Genomic DNA, 19,461 nt, shown 5'->3' with positions numbered 1-19,461 from the left:
AAATAGGAGTAATTTTTTTGGATAAAATACGACAGGTGAAAATGAAAGTAGGAAAGTAAGGAAAAACTACATTATTTAAGGGAAATTTCTGAACAAATTTCTAAAAAAAATCGGTTGTCCAATCAGATGGTTGGGTCAATGAAATGAAGGATAGGCATACAGATGGAAAACGCAACTGTCCATATAGATGCTTCCCTATGTTCAGATTTTTCGGCGGTTTGCTAACAATGATGACCCCACTGCTAAATAAGTTCTGTGAAATGCTGTTGAATTAAATATCAAAGTCCTTTTTAAATAAGAATGTAGAATTGTTTTATTAGCATTGTTTCCTTTGAAATTGGAATGTATTTAGTGAACAGCCAAACTAACAAAAATACAATATGGAATGAGACTGACCTACCAATGTGGGTTGACAGACTGCCTTTTCATGATGAACTTTTGTGCTGTTACACATGTATTTTAAAATTCCCAGATGCATGGGCAGCACAGCCTGGACAAGCCAGAATACAAAACTATTGACCAATGACACTGACTGTGACCTTGACTTCTGACCTACTTACTCTGGGCTTACAGACAACACATTTTCATATGATTTACACGTCTGCCAAACTATTTAAAAAAACAACAATGAACTTCATTGCCCAGCCAATAACATTATACTACAAGCTAATAAACGAGGTTTTCCTGGACACCTGGTCATTTAAATTAAGCTGACTGAATGACAGCTCAAAGTTGTATAATATTTTACTGTTTCCAGACTTCATCAGCTAGGTACTTTTTTGACACACTGAGACTCCAAGACTTAGTGATAACTGATCTTAAAATCAGCTTTTATTACTTCAAGTAGGAATTACAAATGTTGACAAACGCAGGAAAACATACGAGTCCTTCTAGAATGATAGCAGAAGTAAGGGCGTTGTACAGCGTATATGAACGTACAATAAGTATGCAGATTGCCGGCCCTGCATCCTTACTGAATCGGCATTTTGTCAAGTTACTTTGTGAAGATAGTAAAAAAAAGGAAATGTGTATACTGTCATCTCAAGACAATTTGTCTTTGATTACCAGCCATGCACGATACATGTACATACACACAATGCACATCCACTGGTAGTCAGCGGTTCTGATGGCAGGCGTACAGGCAGACACAACTGTACATTTTTTTTGCATGATTTGATACTATTAACCATATACAAAATATGCTTCAATGGAATGCTCTCTTACAGGGGCTTGAAAATAGATGTTTGAAATCTGGATCATCATTTACCAAAGACAAACCTGTTGTTCTTTTTTCATAAAATTATATTCGTATATAAAATAAACAGAAATATGGTACATAATGTAAGTGTGCTAACAAAAATATACTTTTTAAGTTTATCCATGGTGTCTTCATTATGTAACCATATAAAGGTACACATATCAAGTACAACCAACTTGAATAATTTCTATCTAATGTGGTATGTAATTATACATATAATATGCCATTTTCGTTAGTAGCAAGTTTTGAATCATAAGAATAACAGAAGGATGAGAATTGAAAGTAAATGCATGTTTCTGCAAGAATATAAAATATTATACATTCAAAACTAGGGAAAAAAACAAACTAGAGCTGTCACAGGAGTGACGAATACCCCCAAATGCCGCCTGGACACAGGAATGGCAAACCATTCCTTTGAAAAGAGGCCATAACTCCAAGGTTACTGCACACTGCATCTTCTTTTATCATGCATGTATTGTTTTTCCGGAAACCGTTTTTCTATTTTCGTAACAGTGCACAAAAACCTTTACTCCACTGGCCCCATTTTCAATCACAAGCATTGTCTTCACAGAGGCTGCCTATACAGCAAGTTTCATCACAATATCTCATGCCCAATTAAAGTTATGAAGCAGAAACCATTTTTCTATTTTTAGTAACAGTGACCTTGGCCCCACCAGCCCCAATATTGAACTTGTCATCTGATGTTACACCTGTGTACCAAAAAATGTTCAAATCTGTCAAGCCTTTCATGAGTTATCATCCAGAAACCATTTTTCTATTTTTAGTAACAGTGGCCTTGACCCCACCAGCCCCAATATCGAACTTGATCTGTATCGTCTATTGTTACACCTGTGTACCAAAAATTGTTCAAATCCGTTCAGCCTTTAATGAGTTATCGTCCAGAAACCGCTTTTCTTTTTTTAGTAACAGTGACCTTGACCTTGGACCCACCAGCCCCAATATCGAACTTGACCTGTATCTTCTGATGTTACACCTGTGTACCAAAATTTTTTCAAATCTGTCAAGCCTTTCATGAGTTATCTTCCAGAAACCGTTTTTCTATTTTTAGTAACAGTGACCTTGGCCCCACCAGCCCCAATATCGATCTTGACCTGTATCTTCTGATGTTACACCTTTGTACCAAATTTTTTTTCAAATCTGTCAAGCCTTTCATTAGTTATCGTCCGAAAACCGTTTTTCTATTTTTAGTAACAGTGACCTTGACCTTGGACCCACCAGCCCCAATATCGAACTTGACCTGTATCTTCTGATGTTACACCTGTGTACCAAAATTTTTTCAAATCTGTCTTGCCTTTCATGAGTTATCGTCCAGAAACCATGAAAACCGACAGACGGACCGACCGACTGACAGACAGACCGACAGACCGACCGACAAGCTCACTCCTATATATCCCCTCAAACTTCGTTTGTGGGGGTATAATAAAAATGCATAAATATACACTGAAGATATGTCAATAATGTATGATAATAAAATATTTTAGAAATATCATTGAAATAAAATATTAATGGTTTAAATCCCACTTGAACAGAACTTCTCCATTGGCAATTTAAACATTTGTTCAAACGTAACCTTGACAAAAATATTCTTACATAAAGGCTAAAACAGACAGAAATTGAAAAACATGATACTAGTATGAAAGTCCAGCATTTTTCATCCTGGACATTACACACTATGGATGTAGCTTCTCGAAGGCAGCTACCCATGACTCTGCGATAACAACAAACAAAAACATAAAAGGGAAATAGCTGATATTAATGGTGTTGTAACGCATCTTTGAACACTATCTGTCACTTAGTATGTAATTCAATGACTTCGACCATGAGGCACTTCTTTTAAATATAGGCTAGAACAATTCACTATGAATTCTAACCGATTCAGATGTTGACACAGATAATTGATTTAACACAGTAAAATGGAAAAATATATTTTAGCTTCTACCTTTGACTTCAAATTCTACAGGAAATAGACACTTCTATTTATTTGAAATTCAGGCACTTGATTGGACAGTTCATCTTGGGCAACATCTAAAGTTAATTACAACACTTCTTTTATGAGGTTACACTGCACTATAAAATCCCAGAGATCACGCCCATATTGTAAGAGAAGAAAGTCTGGACCGTTTTCTTCGGCATGGCCAAGGCCACAGGTAAAAATGAAACGTTCCGAAGAGGTCTGTATATGCTTTACAACAAGTCCTCAGCTGTACTCTGAAAAATATGGTTGTGTAAGAAAACTGTTATGTTATAATAACCTCTGTCTGTTTAGGTATATACTATTTAAGAAATATAACACACCACTGAGGGTCATATGACATTATAAGGACCGGCTAGTCAGCCCCTGAAGGTGTATATGGACCGAGGCGTTAGCCAAGGTGCATTCACCTTTGTGGGCTGACTGACCGGTCCTTATAATGCCATATGGCCCGAAGTGGTGTGTTATATTTCTTATATTATACCGAACACTTTTCATTAGAATTCAATATTTTTAAAGCGATTTAAATGTGTTTTATTGAACAAATCTAATAATGTTTACGTACATACGTTTATAAATACAAAGAAGGAACACATTTATGTGAGGTATAATATATACATGTAGTATTGATGTGTAAGGCTGTCTACATAGCATAATTGTTAGTTATATAGAAGAGTCAGTTATTTTATTATGTTTATGCTTTTTGCATACCGGTATTATATAAGTTGAGTTAGTCATGACCAAGAAATAAGCAGTCATTTTTAACTCTAAAAGTCATTTGAAATCATTCATAAACTAGATAAAGATACTATTTTGCTTCCTGAAATGGAATTCTACCTTACTTCCTTTTTGGAATTGCATGCAACAGTCTTTTTCAATGCCTTAATATAAAAATGAGGAAGCTCAATAAGGGGGAATTACCTGTTATTTCAAAACAGTGTTATGTCAGAACTAAGATTAGATTAGGGAAATCATATATGTTAATATGAAAGCCAGATAAAACTCCCTTATTCGGCAATTTACTATTCACAATGGTGACACATTTCACAAAGTCAAAAGTGGGTTATTAAAACAAAAATTAGAACACACACTTGGCTCTAAAAAACTAAAACAAGAGGGCCATCATGGCCCTAAAATGCTCACCTAAGAAAAGGGCCATGACTCTGTGATGAAGCATTAATAAAAATGTTTAAACATATCTTTACTGATGACGATGCCTTGTTTAATATTTGTAATGCTTAATGCAATGAAGCTACCTGTAAAGTTTCATTTAATTTGGCCTGGTAGTTTCAGAGATTTTTTAAAAAGCAAAACAGTAAGTCTGCAATTTTGATGTTGTTGTTATTGTTGATCAATCTCAATGCCTTGTTGTATTTTAGAAGAGGGTCATGCAATGAAGCTTCCTGTAAAGTTTCAGTAAATTTGGCCTGGTAGATTCATAAGAGCTGGGGGGTTTTAAGCAAAACAGGAAGTCAGCCATTTTGTTGTTGATCAATCATGACCCCTTGTTGTATTTTTGTAGAAGGTTACCTAAGGAAGCTTCCTTTAAAGTTTCAGTGAATTTGGACTGGTAGTTTTAGAGGAGATGTTTTTTTAAAGCAAAACAGGAAGTCTGCCATTTTGCTGTTGTTGTTGTTGTTGATCAATCGTGACCATGAGCTAAAAACATTAAAAAAGTTAAAATAACCATGCTCAAATGAATTATCTCTAACACTTACGTATCATAATTAACATCATGTACACTTTTGATTTTCATGGTTTCCAATGAGGTCATATTCTGAAAGAAAAGTAAGCATAATGATTAAAGTATTAGGCATTTGGAAAACAGATCCAAATTAAAATAGTATTTAAGCAAACAATGTCATTCATTAAAAGTGTTTTTATTCACAACAGGTCTAGAAAATTATTTCATTTAATTCAATGCATGAATTTATTCATAATCATAAATAGATGGTTTATTTGAGTGTAATTCAGATAGAGTGTTGGACATTAAAAGTAAATGCATTAAACAAAAGTACGAGACGAAAAACAAATTAAAAGTGAAACATGCACTCTGCTTGTGCCAGTGGGTTTTCAAACGTGTGAAGGTATTTGATTCTATGATAATTGGCCCTACTTTTATCAGTAAGATGATCCCCAACGCATAATTGTCATGAATAAAAAATCATTCAAGCACTTTAAAAGAAATTTAATACATACAAAGTATAATTTATGTCATTTTGACATTAAAAGAAACTCAACAGCTCAATTGAATTTGCAATGAACACTTGCATTAACAAAAATTCACTGGTAATTGGTCTTGATTTCTTCCTACCACTTCCATTCCTGATCAATGATTTGTATAATATACATTAAACATAATTATGGTATTGTGCAGTCAATACCAAAATGAACCTACACATGATGTGTCTTAATATTGTTTAGTACTGTATGGCTTCAACCCTTCAAAATAATCAATAACTTTAAGCAATAGGTTTGAAGCCTGCCCTTGAAGAACTACCAGCACATACAGGTACTTGAATTTCAAAACAAGAGCACCCCTGTGGATGCTGAACGCTCGTCTAATTTTATCCTTTTATGGTTTATTTCTTTCTTTTATTACATTTGATAGTGAACAGATTTTTCAAAGTTTGAAAGTGATACCTTAGTTAGTTTCCATGTAAGTGACCTAAACGCAAAACTTAACCAACGCCTCCGACGACGACAACAATAGGTCGTCATTTTTGTCAAAAATCAAACAAGCTAAAAATAAAACAAGAACTCACAAGGAGAAGGTTAAAATGTTGAGCAATGGACTGCATGAGCATGAAGTAAGCCATGCCAAGGGCCATAACGGTGCTCAGATAGCAGAACCATAGGCCATGCTTCACCGGAAAGGACTCCTGCAATGAAATCATCCTTGGTCAATATTATGGTAGTAAAGTAACATGTATGCTGTAAATCTGAGAGTATCTGTTCCTTGTTAAGACACTACTGAGTAACTGTAATAGCAGTGGTCAATATCACAATCACTTAATTAGGGATTTACATGTATAACTCTTTAATGATATTATGTAGGTCTTCGTGCAAAGGGAGGCAGCTACTGCAATCAGAAATTTCTTCAAGTCTACAAAAGTAGCTTCCCTTATATAGATTATTTGAAATTATATCCTGTCATTCTATCCTGTCTTTGCTACAATAAACTTTACAGCTTTTTTATTTTCCAGATGTGTGACAAATGACAACAGGATTATTTTGTTCATAAAACAGTAGTGATAACTGCATTTGTTTATAGAATAACATACTCGTATAAATCAAACAATTGTTTTTTAAAATGTGGCAGTCAATTGCGTTTGATTGCACTACACAGACAGTCAATGTGAATGCCAGTTTTCTAAACTATGAGAGAGATTTTTTGTAAAATTTACATTGACAAATGAACATATTGTATTCTATCCACATCAACGTTCAAAATATGACTTCAGTAGTAAAACATCAATATCTAATAGTAAAGTAAGTTGTATTTTGTTCCAACGAGATGAAAAATCTGGTGTAAGCACAGACCTAAACCACCATTGAAAAACACCATCGCAAACATGATGTTTTGGCTCACATGAGATGAAAGTCATGACGACATGTACTAAGCAGGTAACAGGAAACAAACATGCGAAATGTGTTTTCAACTATCTTCAATTTAAAGGCTTTTGTAAGCTTCATTTTTTTGGCGATAGAAATAGTTAATTATAGTAATTTGTTCGAAGAAAAGTTATAGTTTACTTAGAGAATTGATGAAAATTAAAAATCACAATGTGAAAAATATTTTACTGACATCAGTGCTATATACAAAATAGTATGGTTACATATTCAGAACACTTAAATATTTATTCCCTGCTTGGTAACAAAAAAGAAGACAATTTAAATACTGTAAGCATAAACGCAATGAAAAGAACCAGATGAATGAACAATCTTACTAGCAGTACACATTTGGTATTAATGGTATAAATGAACAATATGAACATGCTCACATTATGGCACACCTTATTCATGCTTACCTTATCACAGGCTTCACACTTTGGCCAGTACCAGTAATGTAACATCAGGGCAATGAATCCATTCAGACCGAACAGGAAGGCGTAGAAAAGTAGCAGCGTGAACACATGATGGTTACCATCACCAACACAATTGTTGATCCTGCAGAGAAGGGTAATAAACATTTTACATGCCATACATTGCTAACAACTTAATAACAACAGCCATTGAAATTAGACTTTAAGATTGTTAGACAGGTGGAACTATTCTGAATGATTCATCTTACAAGAATAGATCACTCTGAAAGGTTTTCAATAGTGCTTCTATGCAACCCAGATTCTTCGAATGAAAAGTGATAAATCTCTTGAATGAATATAATAAGACAGTGTAGAAATAAAACTCTAATAGCCCAAATTCATTCTTGTTATTGTTTGAATACACCTCCTTGGTCTTTCCAAACCCTTAAAAGGCTTTTGTGTCATAGATACACATTATCATACAGCTTTGCAGCAACTGAGACTAATGAAAATCAATCTCATTGATGTTTATACAGATACAAACCATGGACAGTGGTGATCCATCCTGACCACACATTGTTTACAGCGGCGACAGTGGTGAGCTTTCGGAGGCCGCCATTTTCCACAGGTTGGACAAGGCTCCCATCCACGACTCTCTGGAGAAACAAAAAGTTGTCAGTGAATATTCTTACAATATATCAATTACCAGAAACTCCGCAATGCAATGAAACCTTGACCTTGATCCAAACATAATCCAATGAAGGTCACTTTAACTCTTCCTAAATACCAAGTTAGGTCAATATACACCAACCCTAACTCAAGTTATTCGGGTTCAACTGTTTTTCTATTTTTTCATAACCTCTTCCTTTATATGAAGTTTGGTCAAGATATGTCAACCCTTAAAGGCCTTTGACGCTGCCTGCCCGAACAATGATGAATGTCATTCTTATAACCACGTTTCACTATGTCAAAACCTGGTTAAAAAAAGCCAGTTGTTTTTCATCTGAAGATGCTTTTTACATCACAACATTGTTCAAAAGACACTTCTCAACATCAAAACATGTGTTAAAAAGACACTTCCCAACACCTGTTCAAAAGACACATCCAAAGACGTGTTCAAAAGACACATCCCAACATCAAAACATGTGTTCAAAAGACACTTCCCAACATCTGTTCAAAAGACACATCCAAAGACCTGTTCAAAAGACACATCCCAACATCACAACATGTGTTCAAAAGACACTTCCCAACAAGTGTTCAAAAGACACATCCAAAGACGTGTTCAAAAGACACATCCCAACATCACAACATGTGTTCAAAAGACACTTCCCAACAAGTGTTCAAAAGACACATCTAAAGACGTGTTCAAAAGACACATCCCAACATCACAACATGTGTTCAAAAGACACTTCCCAATAAGTGTTCAAAAGACACATCCAAAGACGTGTTCAAAAATCACATACAAAGACGTGTTCAAACGACACGCCCAAAAACGTTTTCAAAAGACTCACCAAAAGACGGGTTTAAAAGACACTTCCCAACATCAAAACATGTGTTCAAAAGACACTTCCCAACATCAAAACATGTGTTCAAAAGACACTTCCCAACATCACAACATGTGTTCAAAAGACACTTCCCAACATGTGTTTAAATTGCAATGTTTGTGAAAACCTGGTGTTATTTTAAGTGGGTCTAGTACAAATATGTGAAAAAGTGTTTTGAAGGGGTACCTGGAATTAATGCAGCAATATTTCATTTCCAATCCAACAAGGATTCATTATAAACATCAATAGATGTCGGAAAGTTTGATGACTTGTTTAAATGCTACTGAAACATGTAGTTGCTTTAAACGACTGAAAAAAAGATAAAATAATAAAAATTCTTTAAAATATATATTTTTTAAAGAAATTATATTAAAGACATTTGTTTTTAAATGATTTTAATGATAAGTACAGGTAGTATGTCCAAAATTGGCTTTGTGGCTCAAAGCATGCAAGTACAGTAACACATATGTAAATCTTACGGGCAACATTGGCATCTATGTCTGGAACTCTGCCTGGGTTTAGGGTAGCAGAACGGATAAGAGCCAGTAAACACAGAGCACACACCAAAAAATGGTCTGAAAAAAACAAAAAAACACACACTTGCAATATTTCATAGCACTGTATCAGACACTTAAGTAATGAATTGGTAATGAAAGTTGAACAAAGGAAGTCTTATCTTATAGACATAAATTATTATACTTTCATCAGAACATTTATATTTTTCAGTCTAAAATATGCTAATCATTGAACTATGTCTTATAAGTTATTTACATTCTATTTAAAAAAACACATCAGAGTTATCCAGATATAAAATCTATGTTTTGACTTACAACACATATACCAAGTAGGAACTACTCCATCCACATAGTGTGGGTTAAGGACCACATAGTAAGAAGACCACACGCCATAAACCCAGTAAGCAACAATACAGGATAACATCATGATCCCATTTTTATCTCGGACAAAGTGTATATGTCCTAACAATGGAATGTTGATGGTATTTGTGTTCTCTTGAAGTCTGTATGCAGCTGCTTGTTCTGCCAACGACTGTCGAAGATTCACCAAAACTGAATCGTTTGGATCTGTTATTGGGTACTTCACATCCATTTTAAGATGTTCTACTGCAAAAAATAAAAGCGTTGCCAGCATTTTAAACTTCTATTCAGTTTCCACAGAAGTTGGAGAAACAGTGGTGGCTTTAAATACAAAGACGCTTGAGACTCAAATATTTTTTCAAAAGCAAAGTATGAACATAAAGATGATAAGTAACTGTAAGATGGAGTGGATGTCAATTCATGTCTGTTGTACTTTTAAATAAGATTCTTGGTTATGATTGAACATGTACTGTCGGGTATGTCTGTGAACACTATACATATTAATGTCAGAGATATTTTTGCCAGGATTCAAGTTCTAATGAAAACCTAGAATGTAAAAAATGGAATGAAGCAATTAGTCTGGAAAACTAGTAGGTAGTTGGTTACTGGAATAACATGATTCAAGCAGTTGGGCTTTAAAGGGACTCACTCATGATTTTGATACTGAATAAAATCAACATTTGTTGATATATGCTCAAGTATTGTCTTTGAAGTTGATGCTTTTGAATAGCCTATTAAAGTATCATTTTTAACAAAAGGCTTAACGATTAATGTTATCCTTGTTTGAGTATGAGGCATTGTGGACGTGAGGTTTTGTTGTCAGTATTTTTTCCTTGAGTGTATGGGTGCATGTTTTTTATTATTCTATTTTTTCTGCAATTTCAATATCAAATCTTGAGGAAAATAGTTTTCCCATATGATAATATATAAACCTGGGATCATTTATAAACTATTTCGTATTAATATTAGGGTGTGGGTGTGAAGCGTGGCTATAAGTGTGCTAGTGGCCAGATTAAATTATATGCTTAAGTCTACCTAAACAGTTCAAGATGTTTATTATATAAATTTCAGATGCCATGGGTGATATTATGTTAAACCTAAAACAAAAATGTCAACCGAGGCATTTTAATTCTATACTTGTCACAAATCCTAACACTTTTGGAGGTTTTTCACAGTTATCTTGGATAGTTTTTGTTGGTGTTACTTAAAATTTCATTTGAAACATCTTTGGTTAATGTGACCACATCTGTACAGATTCACGATCTTATCAATTTAAGTCAAAAAACGTTCATTTATGCTATGGAGGACACAAATTCCGAATACTTGACAAGCATTGGATTATTCTAAGATGATACACCAATCTAAAAAAGTTTTGATAAATTTTGACAAAATGATGTTGAAGCAGATGCGTGAGCACTTTTAGTTTGATTTGGATTAAAGGCAATTAATGTAACATGAAAACTTAGTTGGTAATAACCTGCCAAAAGTTAACCTCGCAAGAATACGTGGTCATAAACTTATGATAAATAAGCTTGCTACATGTACTGGTTAGCGACCCCTTTTCGGCCGGAAATGGAGGTTTTTCCTATGTTACTTTTGTCACAAGATAGCTATTACGATAAAACTTTACACTCAGACAGGTTGGCTCTTCCGACAAAAACTGTGTTGTTTTTTTAAAAAAATAGCTAGGGATTCCGAATATCCCCATGTGCAAAGTACCCCAATAATTTCGCTAAAATAAGCACCCTTCTGTACCAATTATTAGCCCACCCCATAAATTTGCTGTTCTTACGATGTTTTTCGTATATTTCTCTCTAAACTATATCTTCAAACATTTTTAATGTATTTGACCAGTCTAGCGACCGTTTAAAACGACAATTGATCAATAAATATAATATGTTAACTAATACATACTGTTTATGTATGTTTAAAATGATACAACAACTACTTTGTAAGCCACCGCTGCAGAAAAATTAAAAAGCTACCGGGATTCCTTCTTAAAACATGACCTTCATTGTGTATGTTTATCTATAGACTTCCGAAGAGGGACAACGCATGTCCATACAAGAATGTAATGATTAATTCAAATTTGAGTTGCTTCCCTTAGACGAAAAATTCGGCGATTACTTCACCGTTTTCAGGTTTTACCATTTGCTTTTTCGAAAATGGAACGTAAAATACAGCAATTTATGGTATTTGTATAATTTAACACCGGTTTAATACTTTATAATGACAAATCAATAATGTCGTCTGATAGTGCAAGGTATAATGAAAATTAAAAAATCCTTACAGGGCCTCATGCAAATGAGCGCGCGCGCTATGACGTCATCCCCGCATGCACTTTACAAGGCAGAAGTGTATACAATGTTTATTTGGGTCGAATTCCACATACAACTTACATTTATACGCAAAAAAACAGCTGATATCTGTCAATAATGATGTCGCAATGAAACGCCAGACTGATTTGTGTAAAATATTTCATTTTGACTGGTTTTAACTGGGTGGGCGAAAAAGTGGTACGGGCGAATAATAGGTCGCTAACCAGTATATTAATTAACAACTTAGCTGCAGTCATTTATTGTTTCCGCTGTTTATCAAAACATGAGATTTAAATGTAACGCATGATTTCTATTTATACATAGCTTAAATGTAGGTCATCATAAATGCGGGGCCTCAAAGATGCACATGCGCCCTGTGCCGTCATTCCCCCATGTACTAATATTTTATCTTTAAGCGTATTAGAACATTGATTGGCATTATTAGAAATATACTCAAAGAAACAAAATGTAACTTCATACCCAACAGTGTTCTAAACTGGATTTAATTTGTCATTTAAAGAGTCTTTATTTTCACATAAATATATCCTGGGCCACAAATACCCTTTTATACATGTAAACAACCTGTCAGGTTTGTCCCAGATTAACAGATATCGGGGTATTTGATAAATCCACACATGGAAGTGTTTGACAAATGTAAGTGTTTATGATATCTGAATATGTTTTTGGCATAATGACATAAATAAATATGTGTTTAAAAGTAGGCAATAATCTTTTCGAAGTTTTAATTTATAACAGAGAAAATTTCAAAATTGTGGCCACGACGATTCTCTGCGCAAGGACGGTTCGCTACTTTTTGCTGGGATGGCGGACGTCATGAGTCTGCCAAACTAAAAAAAAATCGTCAAAAGACTCGTTTACGGCCATTTAGGTGGACCATTTGAGATTTGTGCTCTGTTCGGGTTTGAAACGTCAACCAGTATAAAGGTAAAACTGGTAAAGTGCTAAGCCATGACATACCTAGCAATTCATTTACAAACACATCTAACAGAACGTTATGTTTGCGTGATGTGAATATTTCAAAATAATATACAAAATGTAACTCGCCAAAATGTATGACATTTGCAAACAAAATTGCAATGAAGCATTTCTAGAGAAAACGTTCACAACTATGTTTTAACAGTATATTATAATAAATACATACTTGCATACTAACCTACTATGAGATCCAATTAAATCTGTTTCATCTGGGCATGATTCTGTACTGACAGCAAGCTAGCAGCCAATAACAGCAGCCAATAAGTACAGCAGCCAATAAGGGACTTAGCAGCCAATAAGTACTTTTACCACGAAACACGAAATGTGAAAGGAATCTACTATTTTCCAGCAGCCAATAAGAACACCTGCCACACAACAACAATGTTTCAATGAAAATATCATTAACGCAAATGGTTTATATAAATAAAACACGATGAAACATAATCAAAAAGAACCAGTACGAACAAAAGTAAACCATAAAATGAATATGTATTACAGTACTCAGTAGAGTCTACCCGCGGCTAAATAGTATCCGGGATAACCAGCTAATATGTTGATAACACATGGGGGAATAATTTAAATTGGATTTATTTTTGGCCCCAGATAACATAAACATTTAAAATATTACATCAGCTTTTTAAAATATTATTACTGGCACAGTTTACCCCCATTCCCCCAATAAATACTGTACTTTATAATATTTGGTATTTGGTTTTTAATCCGAAACACCCGCTATATTAAGTAAAAATATGTATAATATGAATAGCTTTCTCGTAAAATTTGGTATCAACATATTTTAGCAACGTTCTTCAATCGTTTTACTATGAGTTGCATTCTGGGTGTTTAGTCAGTATTTATATAAGAGCAATGCGATTGTTTACCCTCGCAATCAAAAATAAAATCCTGTCCGCGAGCACGGTTTAATCAACTTCTCCTATTCTATTTGTACCACAAATACCTAAACATCTCGGTTTTGCCGAATTACGGCGATTTGCCGCGTGCATGTATACGGAATTAAGTCGTACGCAGTAACAGCAGTAACAGCAGATGATTGCGGTGATGACGCGCACCACCGCGTTGGCTGCCGTGGAATATATCGTTGCGATATTCCGCGATGACGCATTCTCTCCCGCGGTGGCAACGCGTTTTTTGAAAGAAAAAATCCCGCTTTGTTGATAGTGTAATTATCTAAGATTCATGCTGATCAAATAAAGACTCCAGAAGACAGGGTAAGCATACGACGCAGACCCTTTAAAAAGACTATTCCCAGTACTCATTTAATAAGCGTAGTACTGGGGTTAGGAAGACCATATGTATCCTCCAAGACGGGGTCAGTGCATGGCTAAGAAATTAAGGAAATTGTGTTGTTAGTACGACAACAAGATGCCGCACCTAAATCCTTGGGACCCCTTGTTACGACCAGAAGGAGGCAATTTGACGCTCTAAGACAGGGTACTGGATATGAACTGGCACCTACAAATGACTTCCATCTTAGGGTCAGCTTGAATAAATTGACCCCAACCTCTTGGGCCCTTTTGATTGAGTTAAACAAACACATTAAACTACTTTGGGTTGATGGTACGACCAAAAGGAGGCGATGTGACGCCATCAGACAGGTAAATGGCATAAAATGGACATCTGGGCTATCACCTAGCAGTAACGCATGACTTCCATCTTAGATTCAGTTTAAACACAATTAACTTAAACGTATGGGAAACTCATATTTGGTTAAAGCAAGCACATTGACCTACTTTGGGTTGCTAATACGACCAGAAGGAGGCGATGTGACGCCCCAAGATCGGGTACAGACATGAAGGGGACATAGAGGGCTATCAACTAGCACCGCCCAATAACTTCCATCTTGGGGTGAGCTTGACCAAAATCGACCCCCAACGTCCACGACCCCTATTTGGGTAAAACAAGCACACTGACCTACTTTGGGTGGCTGGAACGACAAGAAGGAGGCGATGTGATGACCCAAGACCGGGTACTGGCATGTAGGGGACATCCAGGTCTATCACCTAGCACCGCTCAATAACTTCCATCTTGGGGTAGCTTGACCAAAATCGACCCGCAACGTCCAGGACCCCCTATTTGGGTAAAACAAGCACACTGACCTACTTTGGGTTGCTGGAACGACCAGAAGGAGGCGATGTGACGCCCTAAGACCGGGTACTGGCATGTAGGGGACATCCAGGACTATCACCTAGCACCGCTCAATAACTTCCATCTTGGGGTAAGCTTGGCAAAAATCGACCCCAACGTCCAGGGCCCCCTATTTGGGTAAAACAAGCACACTGACCTACTTTGGGTTGCTGGAACGACCAGAAGGAGGCGATGTGACGCCCTAAGACCGGGTACTGACATGAAGGGGACATCTAGGGCTATCACCTAGCACCGCCCAATAACTTCCATCTTGGGGTGTGCTTGACAAAAATCGACCCCAACGTCCAGGACCCCCTATTTGGGTAAAACAAGCACACTGACCTACTTTGGGTTGCTGGAACGACCAGAAGGAGGCGATGTGATGCCCCAAGACCGGGTACAGACATGAAGGGGACATAGAGGGCTATCAACTAGCACCGCCCAATAACTTCCATCTTGGGGTGAGCTTGACCAAAATCGACCACCAACGTCCACGACCCCCTATTTGGGTAAAACAAGCACACTGACCTACTTTGGGTTGCTGGAACGACCAGAAGGAGGCGATGTGACACCCCAAGACCGGGTACTGGCATGTAGGGGACATCCAGGGCTATCACCTACACCGTCAAATAACTTCCATCCTGGGATCAGCTTCACAAAAATTAACTCCAACGTCTTATGAACCCTTATTTGAGTTAAGCAAGCACTTCAGATTGCTGTTACGACCAGAATGACGCAGGTGACGCTCAAAGACAAGGTGCTTGGATGTAGGGGACATCCAGGATTATCACCTAGCAATGCCCAATAACTTAAATCTTGGATCAGCTTGACCACAATTGATCCTAAACGTCTGGGGCCCGTTATTTGGGTAAAACATGCATATTGACTTACTATCGGTTTCATGTACGACTAGTAGGAGGCGATGTGACGCCCTAAAACCGGGAAAAGGTTTGTAGAGGATATCCATAGCTATCACCTTACACCCAAATAACTTCCATTCTGGGGTCAGCTTGACCAAAATCTACCATAAACGTTTGGGGATCCGCTTTTTGGGTAAACAACCACATTTAACTACTTTGGGTAACTGTTACGACCAGAAGGAGGCGATGTGACACCCTCCCCTCAAGACCGGGTATTGGCATGTAGGAGACATTCAGGGATATCACTCGGTACCGCCGAATAACTTCCAACTTATGGTCAGCTTGACCAAATTTGACCCTCAACGTCTGGGGACCCACTATTTGGGTAAAACAAGCACATTGACTTACTTTTAGTGGCTGTTACAATTAGAAGGTAGTTATGGGACGCACTAAGACTGGGAACCGGCATATATCAATATAACTTTTGGAAAGCCATTTTTTAAAGACACTTTAATAAAGTAAAATAGATATACCTGTTTTATATTTTGATGGTATTATCCACGCATATTAACTTTGCCAATGATTGTTAATAAACATTTGTTATTTTGTTTAAATGCAGAAAAGCCTTGCATGTCAACCAAACCTCCTGACCATATTTCATCAATAGAAATAACTCGTCTGCTTCGAAATGTTCATTTAATTGGTTTGTGTAAATCATTTGCTAATGTATTAGCTTACTTGGACTCTAACAAATCTACCTTGTTATAGTCATTTTTCCGGGGGGGGGGGGGGGGGTGTTACCGTTTTGTCACAGACCTACATTATACTTTGCATTAATAACTGGTGTGACAATTAAATTATATGCAATCTTTGCTTATTTTATTTCCCTCAAAGTTGGTCCACAGTACTTATTTCACGGTAAGTTTAATTTATAAGAAAGCAATGAAAAAATCGCTTTATGGATGTCTTTTCTCTACCTTTCTCATTAAAAAACGGCAACGGATTATTTTTAGAAAAGACATACTAAGGATTTAATAATTGTGTAAGCTTTTGTTTCTCTTTTATGCAATATGATGCCATTATACATTTTTTTTATAAACGTCTTGATGTTTATCCGCCGTGATTGCCACCAACTTCAAAAATTCATCAATAATTGCAATAATCACATGCAAACTATTATTTCCTGCAGCATTCAAATCTACAGTTAATTCTATAAAGTCAAATAATTCACCCCGATTATTGTACAAATTCTTTCTGCATCCACCTTAAGAATATTAGATTCAAGATTGAAGATTCAACTTATTTATTAAGTAACTTGAACACAGATGCTCCTCAATACATGATAAATATAATACATTCAATTAAACATATATACAACGATAACATGATTGGTTTGAAATCTCAGACATGAGAAAAGAACTTATAATCAATCTTTTAACATGAAACTTTAACATAAGATACTTTTACATTTCACTAACATTTCACTTACACAGTGAGGATGGCCTAACAACTAATTAGTAAATATTTATATAATAATTTTCATGATGAAAGCTAGATTTTTAAAGGTATATTATGGTATGCAAAATGCCAAAATGTAAACCTTCAATAAAGATCATGAAACAATATTTACAATGTTATGACGATGTTCAAATGCTTTAGAAATAAATTTGCACAAATTAAGCTGTTCGGAATAATTCGTACCTTGCATAAGATCAATAATTTTGATCATGCTAGGCCTAACGATATATTTTCTTCTCAAATACATTCTATATAAATTATCATATACATCACACACAAAAACAAAATGAAACTCATCTTCAATGTCACCATTATTACATATGGTGCAATAACGTTCATGATGATCAATGTTATTTCCATTACGCCCAGTTTCAATACGTAACTGGTGAGACGAGGGTCTCAGTTTAGTAAGAGGAATTCGATACTTTGAAGAAAATGTATCCAGATACAAGCGTTCGAAAGAAGTTTTAAAATGTTTGTAAGTACACAAGACTGGGCTGTTATGTATATAATTATACCAAGATTGTTTAAATTGATCAATAAAGCGTTCTTTTAAAACTAAAAAGAACCTGTTCACATCGACACAGCTAGGGTTTATCCACACATTTGAAAAACCAGTTGTGTTAAGCAACAGTTTTACATTACTAGCCCAATTAGTTTTCCCTTTCGCACAATCTGATAAAAGATTATTATACAATGTACTTACGATAATATTATCGTTATTTAGTGTTTTACACCAAAATTTTATAATTCGTGTATGTCTTGTTATATACAATGGATATCCTCCTAGTTCACCATAAATGGACACTGTCGATGTGGACTGTTTAACATGTTAATAATAACAAAAATTTACAAAACTACAGATGAACCCTTTCGATTTCCTTAATTTTTCCAAATCCCCAAATTTCGCAAACGTAATTAAGAACTGATGAGACAAATGCATCAAACAGTTGACATACTGTACTTGGTTTTAAAGGCTTATTTTTATCATTTGAAAGAAGGACATTAAGAGCCTTAAAACCTTAACCAGCAAGTGTCGATTGATTCAATATAAAACTTCCACTATAACTAAATACCGTTCCAAGATAATTTGAAATTATCAACAACTTCTAAGTTACAGCCATTGTACGTCCATTTTTCAATAATTTTAATAGGACCTCTTTTTCTAAACACAACTATTTTACTTTTATCTGGATTTACTTCTAATCCCCAACATTTAAAATATGAATTCAACAAATTTAAGCTTTTTTTGCAAATCTTCTGGAGATTGTCCCATTATAACCATATCATCTGCAAATAACATAATATGAAAGATATTTCTTCTAAAGTAATACCTGAATCAATACTATCAAATGAATACAACTCTAGATCTTCTAAAAATAAAGAAAACAATATCGGAGACATGACTTCACCTTGCTTTAAGCCTACAGAACATTTAAAGAAATCAGAAAATGAGCTACACTTAGTAACACGTGCTCTTACCTTGGAGTACATATCGCGCATATTTTTCAACGTTTTTCCACGAACACCTACATTATATAACTTAACCCAAAGACCATTTCTATAAATACTATCAAAGGCTTTCGTAAACTCTATAAATTCACAGCTAAGCGTAAGCGTTTATTTCATTCAAACATTTACTTATAGCAGCATTCAGCACAAAAATGCATAACTGTTGGGGCGACCTTTTCTAAAACCGAATTGGGCATCACTCTATATATTATTATTTTTAGCCCAATCTGTAATACGTTATATTAAGTATTCCTGATTTTTTTTAGAGAAACAACTGACAAGCGTAATACCTCTATAATTATTTACATCAAGGGGGTCATTTTTCTTAAACAAAGGAACTATAAAACCTTCCATCATTGGTCGGGAAAACCCCCGGTATGAAGAATACCGTTAAAAATGTCTACCAAATAAGACGAT

General features: G+C 35.5%; 1 protein-coding gene across 2 annotated transcripts in view; it reads right to left on the bottom strand.

The window, feature by feature from the left end:
• Window positions 1–1,534: 1,534 nt before the first annotated feature.
• Window positions 1,535–19,461, bottom strand: part of LOC128215540 (palmitoyltransferase ZDHHC21-like) — a 32,521-nt gene continuing 14,594 nt past the window's right edge. Inside the window, exons 2-9 of one of the 2 annotated variants that reach the window (XM_052922222.1) lie at window positions 13,188–13,234; window positions 9,651–9,941; window positions 9,300–9,395; window positions 7,821–7,932; window positions 7,283–7,421; window positions 6,017–6,133; window positions 4,970–5,028; window positions 1,535–3,487 (exon numbers count right to left, since the gene is read on the bottom strand). In XM_052922222.1, the coding sequence (XP_052778182.1) occupies window positions 3,364–3,487; window positions 4,970–5,028; window positions 6,017–6,133; window positions 7,283–7,421; window positions 7,821–7,932; window positions 9,300–9,395; window positions 9,651–9,927 (924 nt within the window). In that variant the 5' untranslated portion in view covers window positions 9,928–9,941; window positions 13,188–13,234 and the 3' untranslated portion in view covers window positions 1,535–3,363. Of the gene's footprint in view, window positions 3,488–4,969; window positions 5,029–6,016; window positions 6,134–7,282; window positions 7,422–7,820; window positions 7,933–9,299; window positions 9,396–9,650; window positions 9,942–13,175; window positions 13,243–19,461 lie in introns of those variants that run through there. The other variant, XM_052922223.1, reaches the window with a different exon arrangement.

Source organism: Mya arenaria, chromosome 13, assembly GCF_026914265.1.
Source record: "Mya arenaria isolate MELC-2E11 chromosome 13, ASM2691426v1".
In the NCBI taxonomy this organism is placed as follows: Eukaryota; Metazoa; Mollusca; class Bivalvia; order Myida; family Myidae; genus Mya; species Mya arenaria.
This window is presented reverse-complemented; position numbering and strand designations above follow the sequence as displayed.